Source organism: Zootoca vivipara, chromosome 8 (genome assembly GCF_963506605.1).
Source record: "Zootoca vivipara chromosome 8, rZooViv1.1, whole genome shotgun sequence".
NCBI lineage: Eukaryota > Metazoa > Chordata > Lepidosauria > Squamata > Lacertidae > Zootoca > Zootoca vivipara.
Genome location: NC_083283.1, coordinates 8,979,344 through 8,992,826, shown reverse-complemented (window position 1 = coordinate 8,992,826; position 13,483 = coordinate 8,979,344). Strand labels below are relative to the sequence as shown.

General features: G+C 46.7%; 1 protein-coding gene across 8 annotated transcripts in view; it reads right to left on the bottom strand.

The window, feature by feature from the left end:
* ZFAT (zinc finger and AT-hook domain containing) overlaps positions 1 to 13,483 on the bottom strand; it is a 110,923-nt gene that overhangs the window by 58,585 nt on the left and 38,855 nt on the right. For all 8 annotated transcript variants that reach the window (XM_060277597.1, XM_060277598.1, XM_060277594.1 and 5 more), the window contains 4 exons: positions 12,323 to 12,589; positions 8,379 to 8,552; positions 5,271 to 5,427; positions 2,273 to 3,717 (listed from right to left, as the gene is read on the bottom strand). In XM_060277597.1, the coding sequence (XP_060133580.1) occupies positions 2,273 to 3,717; positions 5,271 to 5,427; positions 8,379 to 8,552; positions 12,323 to 12,589 (2,043 nt within the window). The remainder of the gene's footprint in view (positions 1 to 2,272; positions 3,718 to 5,270; positions 5,428 to 8,378; positions 8,553 to 12,322; positions 12,590 to 13,483) is intronic.

Below are 13,483 nucleotides of genomic sequence, written 5' to 3'. Positions count from 1 at the left end.
AGGCCAAAGTAGGGCATGCAATAAGACCTGAATCCTATAATACAGGGGTAGGGAAGCTTTTTCAGTGCATTCCCCCTTTCCTCCCCTTGGTAGGGGCCTGGGTCTAACACAAGCAGGGGGGAAAGTGATTGATATGGCTGGACTTCCTGCATTGGACCTGCGTAAACAATACTTTTTCATGCCCATGATTTCACCTTTTAACAAAAATGCTAAAATTCCCTTTGATCAAGTTAATGTAGGCAGAACGCTGCCCGTGACACACATTTAATTGTTATTTCCTAAAAGAGAACAACCTCATCGGGGCACAGTTAACGTGTGATCCTTTGCCAATTGCATCCCTGATGAAAAATCCTTCCGAAAGGTATTTCACTAATTTAATAGCTCTCAATGAATGCAGTCCCTGTGAAACACAATTTTCAGAAAACATTTGAATCAGGAGACTTTATTAGCAGAACTGGCGACCCTAGAGTACTGCCTAGGGAAACGCACATGAGGAGACTGAAGTTTGCTGCAGCAGCTGTGGGAGGGGATGTTGGAAAAGGGTCTGGCTGCCTCAGGAACAAATGCAAGAGCGAATGTGCAAAAGAAGGACAGTGGGCTCGTCAAAAGATGTGGAAGAGTTGAGGGCAAACTGCGGCCTGCAGCTGCAGGAATTGGGAAAGGGGGTGGAAGAGGCCCTCTGCTAGATAAGGTGGAGTATGTAGATATGTAAAGGTAAAGGGACCCCTGACCATTAGGTCCAGTTGTGACCGACTCTGGGGTTGCGGCGCTCATCTCGTATTATTGGCCGAGGGAGCCAGCGTACAGCTTCCAGGTCATGTGGCCAGCATGACAAAGCCGCTTCTGGCGAACCAGAGCAGCACATGGAAAGACTGTTTACCTTCCCGCCAGAGCGGTACCTATTTATCTACTTGCACTTTGACGTGCTTTTGAACTGCTAGGTTGGCAGGAGCTGGGACCGAGCAACAGAAGCTCACCCCGTCGTGGGGATTCAAACTGCCGACCTTCTGATCGGCAAGCCCTAGGCTCTGTGGTTTAACCCACAGCGCCACCCGTGTCCCTTATGTAGATATGTACAAACAGGCAAATGATGACAGGAATAATAATAATTTATTTTTTGTACCCCGCCCATCCGGCTAGGTTTCCCAGCCACTCTGGGGAAGGACAAGGTGGGAGGGGTAACAACAATCACCCAGCTTAGTGGAAGAATACCGTATATGCTGAGAATGAGTGAAGTCTCAACATAGTAAGGTCAGGTCAAAGACTCATCTAGTCCAGCACTTTGTTCTCACAGAGCCTTACCAGATGTCCATGGGAACCCCACACGTAGGATCTGAGCATAACACATCTGGAGACTTACTGTGGTCCAGGAATGTGAATCTGACCCCACAAGATTGTGGGAAGGGGGTTATTTGGCTTGCCTTGCTTATGTTCTTGTTTTCATTGTGTACTTTGGGGTTCTATTCGGTTGTTTTCCTGCTGTGGACTGTCCTGAGATCTTCAGATGAAGGGCTGTATATAAATTTAATACACAACAAGACTCGCTGAGGGCTCAACTTCCTAAGCAGCTTACTAAATTGTTCGCCACAAGAAGACACCCAAGGTGCCATATCAAAACGCACAGGTATCAGGACGAGGGAAGTTCTTTGCCTAATAAGTTACTGCTAGTCAAGACCTAAGTTGGAATGGCCACTGAACTAGCATAGGGCAAATAAATACGAGAGAGGTCCTGAGATCCACTGCTTCTCTGTTGGGCTCAGTGAATACACCCAAACTCAGATAGTTTTACTAGCTCTTAATCTTGCTCTGCCCCTTTCTATCATGACGGGTTCTTGCCCATTCCATTGCATATATCCCTTTATGTAAAATGATTATCCATGCTGCAAGCTCTTTTCAGCTGTGCAGTTTATAGCCCTGCTTCATCCTTCCTGCTCTGACCTGTTCCAGCTCCTCTTTTCTAGCTTGTCAAACCTCTTTTTAGCTTCATTGCTCTCACTAGATCTGCTGCCTGCCTCTTTCCCCCCTTATTCCTGGCACATAGCTCCTCTTGCTGGAAGAGAACAGCCTGCCCCATTTCACCTCCAGACTGCACACAACTATTGATCTCACTATTAACACAGACGTGAACTTGGTTTTTGTTTCGTTTTTCTCGGCAGGAAGTAAAAAACAACCCCACCAAAGCTTTACACAAAACTATGTAAGCCAGGAAGTACATAAGCCTGGATTCCCATGTATATTTTATTCCCCTCCCCCCCCCACTCTGCATACTCACCACAGTATTCACACTCCCAGTCTCCGTAGACTTTCCTGATCTTCTCGCACAAGGCGGTGTTCATCTGCCGTTTTTGCAAACTATCCAAAATCTGCATAAAGGCCGCAGCTCCGGTCCGATTCTCTGAAGGCAATGTGCAAGAATCTGAATTCTCGCTGATCGCGGTGTTGGATTCGGGATGGGACATTGGCGTGGGGGAGTCTGCCTTTTCAGCAGCTGACTTGTCATCTTCCTGAGCATCTAGACAGAGGGTTTGACCCTTTTCTTCAAGGACAGGAGCACACTGCAGAACTTGCTCGTTCTGGTTTATACTGGGGCTCCCATCTCCAGAAATCTGCATTACTTCACCTTTCAAATTTAATGAATGGTCAGGAGACAAGTCCTTTCCAGGGAGGGTCTTCGCTTCATCTAAAGCCAAAGGAGCACTTTTCTGTAGAAAGTCACCTGAAGCGCTAATTGGGCATGCATCTGGCGAGGCTAATTCTGACGCAGGCTGGCACTGTGGATCTGTTCCACTTGCAACTGGAGAGCTATCAGATTCTACAGGAGGAGCAGGGAAAGTTTCCAGATTGCCACCAGGGTCCTCATCCTGGCTTCCCTCCGCTGCAGTCGATTCGCCCGACTTCTTCAGTATACACAGCTCCTTCGAGTTTAAAAGCGAGAGCTCAGCCGCGGTCTGCGACAACTCCTCCCCAAGGGCTTCTTGCTGAATGTCCCCTCCCGGTTCCAGGAGGCAAAAGCTCTGATTGATGGAGCTGTTAAAAACGGAAGCCTCCTGCAAGTCCCGATGCACTTCCTTGATGTGCGAGCGGAGCCTGATGGAGCTGACGAACTTCTTCGAACATTCGCTGCAGACGTACACAAAAGGGTGCTTTCGGACGTGAAGCTCGAGCGCTTGGTACTTGGTGGCTCCATGGCCGCACAGCTCGCAGGCGAAGGGCCTCTCGTCCCCGTGGACCACCATGTGCCTGTCGCGGTCCAGCTCGTTCTTGAACTTGCGCTCGCAGATGTGGCAGTCGTACAGCAGCTGCCTCTTCCCTTCGCGGGTCATCAGCCGGAGTTCGTCAAAGACGTCCTTCACTTTCTTGTCTTGCAAGTCGTGGGCTTCCTTGATATGCTTGATCAGGTTCTTGACGTCCGAGTACTTCTTCTTGCAGAAGCGGCAGTGCTGCTTGATCTTCTTGTGGACTCTCTCCACGTGCACCTTGAGGTGGCCTTTGCTCAGGCAGGTGAACGGGCAGTAGTCGCAGCCGAACTTCTCCCCCGTGTGCTTCCGCAGGTGGACGTTCAGGTTGGCCTTGATGGCGCTGGCGTAGCTGCAGAACGAGCACTTGTAAGGCTTCTCGTTGGTGTGGATCCTCAGGTGGGCCTGGAGGGAGTGCTTGAACTTGAACACCTTGTTGCAGTATTCGCAGGTGAAGATCTTCAGCTGGGTTGCGCCCAACCTAAAGAGAAACAGGATTGAGACACAAATCGCTTACGCCGCTAAGGCAGGCATGCAAATGACAGCCAACTTGCAAGACCACGTTGGTTGGGACTGAGTGGATGACTGCTTTTCCCATCTCTGCCCTTCCATGCTTCCTGTTGGTGGGAAAGGGGAGAAGACAACTTTCCTCCCAGTTTTACTTGATCCCCCACCCTGGTACTTTCCCAATTCCAAGGAATAAGTAGGTAGAAATGTCTTTTGTAACTAGCTAGCCAACAAGAGGGCTGCCAGCCACTTTCAGGTTGAGCTCAACGTTGATTTCTTTTCTAACCTGGGGATATTAAACAAACTCTTGACAACCCTAGAATCTGTATCTTAAAAGTGTGTGCTCAGTTCTGGACAGCCCCATGTCACCAGTGAAGAGGGGGGGGGCACATTTCCTAACCAATCTCTCTGTCAGATTAGATTGTGGGAATTTATTGTATTTTATTAATCAGTTTTTATTGAATGTTTTCAGCATGAAATGCAATAAAAACCAAACCCATCTAAAGAAAAGAGATAAGGGAGGGGGACAGAAATGGGGGAAAGAGCAAAAAATACTATAAATACCAAGCACTCTATTATAATTATATCTTAGAATATGGGGATACATGGAAGAGATACTCATAGACCAGAAGTAGGGAACATCCAGCTCTAATTTGACTCGCCAGGTCCCCCCATTTGGCCAATGAGGCTGTTCTGACCAAGCCATGCCCACCTGTCTTGTCAAGTGTGAGGCAGCTGGAATGACAAGAGATCTGCCGATCAGTGGCACCTGCAAAGTCTCATGCAGAGAACCAGTAGCTGGCTGTCAGGACTTTTGCCTGTACAGGTTGATTTCAAACTGTGTGGGCAAAAATGGCTCACCTGATGTCTGTGTGATGTCATCATGATGTCAGGTGATTGACAGGTTGGTGGCCCAGCCCACCTGGCAGACTTGGGTCTATGTAGGGGTAGGGAAGATAGGGATCTGGTCCACCAGATGGATCTAGGTCCTCACACCTGACACACAGAGACCTGAGGAAGGGGCTGCACTTGGGGAGGTTTTTGCTTCTTTGACTGGCTCCCCACTATGATTGGCCAGAAGTCCCGTATGGACCTTCCTGGGTTAGGCGGATCTGGCCCAAGCACCCTGAACATGGCCTGATGCCACTAAGTGACAACTGACTCACTCCCTACAGCTCCCTGGCCTCGTGCTTCCTCCCTCCCTCGTTTCTTCCTTGTTCCCTACCTGTAGGGCTACATCACCAGATACTGTCCTCATATAATCTTAAATCATGGTAATCACCTGAAAAACTATGCCTCGTGGACCCCGTGACCGATACAAGGCAAGCAGCAAATTCCACTAGATGCATTTTTTTAAAAAAAACATACACTGTGTAACGAAATCAACAATATTTATGTGTTAATTAAATTTCTATACCCTCCAGGATCATCTTTCTGGAAGCTTGTTTGGTTCCCTTCGGTCGCTTTAAGGTTATGCACTGTTTCTGCAGAGAGTGAAGCAGAACTTGTTTTGAAAATGAAAGTTACCTGCTTGATTTCATCGGTTGCTCATAAGGGGTTTGCTGAATGGCGTATTCCTGGTAGCCCCTTCGCTGAGAGGAGTCTGGTGGTACTGTCTCTGGGTTTGCGGGCTGTTCCATTTCAGGAGCAGCAGCAGCCTCGACTGGAACTATCATTGTAGCTCCTGCAAGCAAAATACATACAACTCAGAAACAAACAAAAAAAATCAAAAATCACCTGCACACTGAGTTTTTAAGTGTGTGTGTGTGCACATGCATTCACAATAGAGTAAGGCAGGCTTCCCCAGTTTAGTGCCCTCCAGATTGTCTGGGCCACAACTCCAGATGTTTGGGCCTCAACTCCTAACAGCCCCAGTCAGTACGGCTGATGGTCAGGGTTGATGGGAGTTGTAGTGCAGCAACACCCAGAGGGCAGTGGGTTAGGGAAGACTAGGATAAATACTAAGAACATATACCAAATAGAAATACTGCCTGTTGAATATTATGTATAATCACCTGGTCTATGTTCCAAAGCAGGAAAAATATTAGCAAGAAATTATTGTGCTCATGTTTGCCCTTAAAACTGCTGCAGCAGCTGGGAAAAGCAAAATGCTTCTTTACTCTCTTCCTCTTCCTGCCAAGGTTTAGCCTCGGATAAGAGCAGGGTCCCTAACTCTGCATTCCCTTGTGGCCAGGCTACTCTTGTGATGTCTGCAGCGTGGGTTTTATGGCTCCCTCTGTATAAGTGCAGTGTTTGGGCATTGTCACCAGCACGGTCCCAGATTGAAGCGTCATGTTGTTGTTGTTTAGTCGTGTCCGACTCTTCGTGACCCCATGGACCATAGCACGCCAGGCACTCCTGTCATAGTTGTACAGTTGTACAGTATTTCCAGGGGTGCTGTGGATGCATCAGAAATTTTTACACTGCTTTTCATGCTTTCTACTTGTGAATTTTTTCTGCTTCCCTCCATGACTGAACATGGCCAGAGTAACAGCAGACTACTGTATCTCTGGTCCGGCATAATAGGAATACATACTGGATTGCTCTGTTAGCGCGCCTGACCTCTTCCGACTAGAAAATTGCAATCAGTCAGATTTGATGAAAAGAATTTGGCCCAAGCCTCATGCCAAAAAGGTGAAGAATGCCTCTCAACCTGATACGAAGTGTCACTGAAAAACGAGCAGATTGAGCAGCTAATATAAAAGTTATGCAAGCATTTCAGGACACCCTTCTCAATACCCCATTAAAAGAGAGTCTATTAATGCTCTGTCTTTCCTCCTACTGTTCTTCTAGGAGGATAGAAAGCTTACATGGCATCTTCTATCAGGATTTTATTACAGAACATCTGAAGAAGAAAGGGGCAATTGTGAAGTGTATTCAGCTCAGATGAAAGGTTGACACCGAGTGTTAAGGCATAACAAAAATCCCTGCAGCTTAAATAATGTGAACCTGCATTTCTTTCCAGCTTGCAGATGATCTACTGTAGTCAAAGCGGGCAGGGGGAATGCATGAGTTTATCTTATATATGCCAGCTGCAAACCTTATAAAATAAATCTCTCTTCTTCTATCTGGTGAAACTCTCTAGGGAAATTTTGCATTATTTAAGCAATGTCTGTATGGGTTTGTGGAAAGAAAAAAGTTACAGTGCCCTAAACATCTCTATAGATCAGAAGTTTTCAACCTTTTCGGGTCCATAGCTCCCTTGACCAACTACATTCTTTCTGCGGCATCCCTGTGGGGCTCAGGAGCCCAGTTATGTCACCCCTTGCCTGCAGAGCCGGCAGCCCCTCCCCCCGTTTAAACACCCTCCCTTGTGGAGGGTTCCCCCAGCCTCCTCTCTTCTCCCCTCTGCTTGGGAGTCCTCTGGGCAGCTGCTGCCACCGCCCCTGGTCTCTGAGCTGTTGTCCCTGTCCCCAGTCCCGTTCCCCCCCCCCCCCGCTGCCTCAAAGAGAGGTGCCTCCTCACTCTGCCCCACAGGGGCCTGGGAAGCACCCCCTGGCCAGCCCTGGAGGCACCATCCACCTGGGGAGCTTGTAGCCAGGGCTACTGTAAAAAAACAGCTGTGCAAGCCTTTGGGAGGCTGAGATGCGAGAGGGCATCAGATGAAGGGAGGGAAGGAAAGAGGGACAGAGTTGCTCACAGCACCCCTGACCATCATTCGAGGTACCCCAGGGTGCCACAGCACCCTGGTTGAAAACCACTGCTATAGATGCATCGGAGAAATCAATGTGGGAGAAAGAGAGAGGCAATGATCTGTGCATGACAAAACCTGCAAATATCTCCAGCTTCCATTGTTCTGGAACATCTAATATCAGAACAACAGCTTGAAATCCACCACAAAACAAGGGGAGGGAAGAACTTGTTTATCTACATCTCAAAAGCCTAATGGTGTCTTGTGTTGCTGGAGAAAAGAGCAGGTGATGTGCTGGCCTTTCTCCCTGCCCCCTTCTACTTCCCAAAACACTTTTGGTCAAAGTTTAAGACTGAGCTTGATTCAGGATTGAAATGAGGCGTCAGCTTGTAAAATCTCTGCAGACTGCTGAGTTCTGGGGCTACGCATGGTTAACAAGAAATGTGTGTGCACTTTTGCAAGTAGACACATTGTGAAAAACTCACACACAGCTTTGGAGCTCCTTAGAGAAATGGCAGCATGCAATAATAGTACATATCATTAAGCAAAAAAAGAAAGAAACTGTAAATATTTATGTAAGCTAATACCTTAAGACAAGGGGCCAAAGGAAATGGTCAAATTTGCACCACTGTTTAGGAAACATAGAAAGTATCAACAGGAAACTTGATTTAAATCAATAATTTTAAACCAGTTTCCCCCCCTTGCTGATTGAAATCATGATGTGAATCACCTACTCTGCCATGTCTTCAATATTTGTCCCCTCTGCTATCTTGATAACCGAAAGAAAAATGAAATGAAATGAAATGAGAGATTCTCAAGATTCTGAACTGCAATTGCAGCAATGCAGATGCCTACAATTTAAGAGCTACATTGGGGGGGGATCTTTATGATGAGATAAAGGGAATGAGGAGGTCTGCTTCAGATTGCAAATGTTTGGAGCTGTTCATTTTATTTTAATGGCTTCCTGAAGTAAAAGTTTCTAAGAGTGAGCAGTTAAGAGTTACCTGGAATTGCTTCGTGGGCTGTCAGAACTACACTTATAATAGGATTCTTAGCTCCCGAGAGCTGGTCTGTGTCCTTTGCTGAAAGGCTCTTCTCGGTTCTCTGAAGCCGTTGCCTCTTTGGCGTTTTTTCTCGCTCGTCTTCCCTCCTGTCAAGGTCAACGTCAGAATCATTACCTAAAGAGCAAACATCGGAAAGAAGGTAAAAGGAGGAACACGTGGATTCTCATCTTGTGCTGCAAAGTCACACCCTCAGCACCTTCCCTGGGTGTTCCAATCTGTTCCTGTAAAAGGAACCAGCCTGCAAAATGTTTGATACTGTCCCTCGTGCATTTTGACATGGGGATAAAGGGAGCTCTAAAATGCCAAAATCCCGGAAACAGGAGTGGAACAATTCTGCAGCTTCAGAAAGCTTTGCAGTCGAAGCCTGCAATCCAGGAGAGTGGGGGGGGGGGCTGCAGTGCAAGAACTGAACTGGCACAGTGAGGTTGCTTGCAAAGGTGGGAAATAGCATTTGAAATGGGGTTAACGCAGGTAACATTGTGGGGAGGAAGTAGAACTTCACTACCACTGGAGAGTGTGAGCAATACTGTGAGCAGAGATGGAAGTACTGGGTAATCTACTGTATATGACGGCCAGATGATAGGGTTGCCATAATAATACAGTCGTACCTCGGTTTTCGAACAACTCAGAACATGAACGCTGCAAACCCAGAAGTAGGTGTTCCGCTTTTCGACCTTTGCCTCGGAAGCCGAACATGCTCCTGAGCTTCCGTTTTCACTGTTGCACAGCAAATTTAAGTCCCCCCCCCCTCCCATCGTAATTAAGGCTTATTTCATCCCGTTTGTATCCTTGAGCAGCTAATTTAAGTTGTTCACCACCACCCCCAATCATTTTGCATTACTTTCTATAGGAAAGTGTGCCTTGGTTTTGGAATGCTTTGGCTTTGGAATAGACTTCCGGAACCAATTAAGTTTGAGAACCAAAGTACCATTGTAATGATGTTTTGGGCCAAAGTTCTTGAGCAACCCTACCAGATGACAGCTGCAGGAGAAGGAGCCCCACAAAAGCCCTGTTGGTGTGTGCACTGCCCTGTTCATCACAATCTGGACTTTTTGCCTTCTCCTCCTCTGCCTTCCATCTGTATTTACAAGCTGTTTGGGGGCCCATTCGACTTAAGAGTGACTAAAACAAATGTGGGTTTTTTGAGAACTTTTCCCCCCCTCCCCCTCGCAACAGCCTGATTGAGATGAATAGTCTTTGCCCTGGCTCTGCATTCCTAAGGAACATTAAGCAATCAGTTTGAACAGCTGGCACTTTGATTTGGCAAACTAATAAACTGACCTCCTGTATCCAGATCTATGCGATTTGAATCCCAGTGTGGCATGCACAAGTAATTTAATGCTATGCTGCATCTGAATTTAGACTCCCATTTACGGGATGTTCACATCTCTACTGTTGAGGAAGGCGGCTGTCAATGACATATGAATCAGTATGTTCAACAGCATTTCGAGCTAGACTGTTCAAGCCATCAATATTTTCTGTTCAGCGTCCCTAATTGGTTCCTCTGCCATGTGGAGTGCATTCGTAATTGGAGGGGGCTCCCTGGTGAATCTGCAGCACATGTTTTGGTCCTTTAATTGGCACACTTTGAACTTGCTCTTCATTGGAGCGTTTGGGGTTTTGTTTTGTTTAAAATCTTTACTACCGGTCCTCTGCAGGACGGTTGCCGTTTTCAGTGTGTGTGTGTGTGTGTGTGTGTGTGTGTGTGTATACACACACACATATATATATGGAGGGGGAACAATTATTTTTGTAACATTTGAACCAGGTGTGCAATGATGACCGAATTAGCTTGGTGTTATGTGGGCCATTTGTTCTAATTCCTGGCCAAGTGGGCATAATAAACTGGGCACCCAGGACACCGCTGTTGGTTTTCAGCTTCACCCTGGTCAGACAACCAGCCATTTTTCAGGTCCTGGAACCAGAAAATATGGGTTGCCTTAGATAGGCATCTGCAAGGGAGTTCTCTTCCACTTCCTGAGCTGGAGTGTACCCTGTTCTGTTGGAATCTGAAGCCCTCTCAGGGAAACTGGCAATGAAAACCAGAGCCTCTTCTGGGTCAGGTTGTGGTGGGGTGAGGCATGGAAATCCAGAGCTCTTGACAGTTCCCAGTGGGCCTTTCTAGCTGAGTTTGGGAAGATACTGTCTCACCAAAGGCTTAGGCAAATCTTCCTTCCAACCCATAAGTGGTAACTTCTGTCATATAGGAAGTCATATAGGTTGAATTATTTGTAATATGAATGATTGTTAATATCTTTATGAAAAAAAATGAATAAAAATTTATCTTAAAAAAAAAAGGCTTAGGCACATCTGAATCCTTAAAAAGGTTGGCAGGCAGAATGTTTATAATGTAATACAATCAAACCAACATCTCAGAGAGTGGGAAATGGCCCATAGGCATTGTCCAAAAGATCTAGCACATGGATAGCCAATGGGTTGGCCTCCAGATGTTGATGGACTACAACTCCCATCAGCCAGCATGGCCAGCAGTCAGAGATGATGGGGGTTGTAGTCCAACATCTGGAGGCCAACCCATTGGCTATCCCAAGCTAGGCCGTATTTTATGTCAGTATCAAAAAGCAGGCATTGGGCAGTGGCAAGAATTAATTCCCTGCATGGCACGGACTGGTTTATTTTTCTCATCACCTGCAAACAGAAAAGTTGTTTTCTTCTATAAAAGCAGAAACCAATTTCAGCTGGAAGAACCGTGAGTAGTCTACGTAAGAAACTGCATCAAGATCACATTTTACGGTTTTAATGAGCTTGTGGGGTCAAAGACAGCGAGTTTCAGTAATGCACATAAAGTTCACGTTTAAAAGCATTTACTAATCCCAATTATGCTAGAATAGTGTAATAGTACTGCTGAAAATAACATGTGGAGGAGACAAGGGACACATGTCGCAAATGAGGCAACCAGGCGGCTTCCTTAAGCAATGAAACAAACCAGAAAACAAAGAACGTTACCCCCCAAAGCTCCTTTCAATTCCTGCCAGCTTTATTTAGATCCCACAGCACCAGATACTGTACTACCCAATGCCTACCTATCAATTAATCTCTGCGGAAAGCAACATAGGCAACCAACTTTAGTGAACAATTTCCATGTGTACTCAAAATTATCTTGCAAGTACAAAGTCAGCGTGGGTGCTTAACTAAAAATGAAACCAGCCCACAAATGCAAAAAGTATATAAATGGTGTGATGTACCTACTTTGAACCAAAATCCGCCAGGTGCATTTTGCACATGGCTATCGGCCACTTGCGACAAAGTGAAGATACCTGGGTGCCAGGATGGTGCCTGACCTGGAGGCGCATGCCTGGGGATCCTCGGATCTTGACAGTTTTCACACGCTAATACCCCATCCTGTAGAATTCTATCAGCTATATTTTTATCTGCATGATCCGAATGAATTTCAGGAACCAAAAATTAGAATATAGCTTTCGAGCTGTCTGGTCCCCAAATGGCAACTGTAACCCTGGTTAAAGGAGCAATTTGGCGCCTAGTTTCTATATCGGAGCTTCTAACTCTGCTTTGAACCAAGGAGTATGCCCTACCTGTTTGAAAGTCATCCATCCAATACAGTTTAAGGGTTAAGGCTCCTTTCTGTAACGTTCCAATACCTCCCTACAGTTGTCAAGCTGTGAAGCCACAGAGCCAAACTGTATAAGACCATGGTTCTCCTGAATTTGCCCAGAGGCGCAATCAATCCTAAATGATCCTTAACGTTCAGCAGCAGCTTGCCTGGCTGGCAACAGGAGCCACAACGGTAGACTTAGCAAACGAAAACACCAACTTTGTGTATGTTGCTTTCCCCATGTGCACACGCATTGTTCTTCTGTGGATCACAGCACATGCCTTCAGAAATACACAAGAGAAAGCTCACCTACCTCCATCATCTTCCTCCTCCAAATCTTCAGGTTTAACAATCATGCAGATATGCTTCCGTAGCTGCCGGGAATTGGAGAATTTCCGGTTGCACTTCCGGCATTCCAGGTTGCCTGGCGGAATTTCCACCAGCTCCCCTCCTTCCTCAGGTCCCACTGGAGCACCCTCGCTTGGAGCGCAGTTGCTGCTTTCTGCCAGTTCTTCATCAGCGTAAAATTTCTTGGTCGATCCTTTCGGCCTGCCTCTTTTCCTCTTCACTACGAGGAGCTCTGTTGGGAGGAATGTTAAGAAGTCATAAAGCAGCTGTGTGTGGCTCTTCTGGGGCTTAATGAGCACCTACGCTGCTCTTTAAACTGGTAATGGGCAAGTTCGTTCCAAGAGTGCCTAACCTCAAGGCTGTTCCTGCATTTGAGTATCCCAAGACTTAACATTTACTACAGGGTTGGTGGTTGGATTATGGGGTCGGCCAGCCCAAATCCCAAAGGGCTGCCCTGTGTCCCAAGCACTTGCTGCTTCTGGTAGCAGCCAAGATATCATGTTTCTTCCTTGTGATATTGCATTTATGTGCAGGAGGTGCAGCTTTGCAAGGAGATAGGGGAGCTAAGACTGGAGCACCAATGAGCCCTGGAGTCACAGTATCATAGAATCTTCTAGTTGGAAGGGACCCAAGGGTCACCTAGTCCAAGGGTCATCAGGAATCTCAGCTGGAGCATCCATGACAGATGGCCATTCAACCTCTTCTTAAAAACCTCCAAGGAAGGAGAGTCCTCCACCTTCCGAGGGAGTCTGTCCTACTGTCGAACAGCTCTTACTGTCAGAAAGTTCATCCTGATGCTTAGTCGGAACCGCCTTTCTTTTAACTGGAAGCCAATGGCTCGAGTCCTACTCTCCAGAACAGGAGAAAACAAGCTTGTTCCCTCTTCCACGTGACAGCCCTTGAGAGGAAAATATTAAGACAAGGAGCTCTCTGGAAACTTTCTAAAGCTGTGCACGTTAAAAATTAAGCATTTGTTTTTAGGTCTGGATTTCTCTAAGCAGGTATTTCTAGGGTCTCATAGTGGGAAACAAGTCTCCAAAGGGAGGCCTGCGGTCTTCCATTCCACTATCCCAGACGTATCTTCTTTGGGCTGATATCAGGAGGGATGGAGCCTTGCCTTGATTGT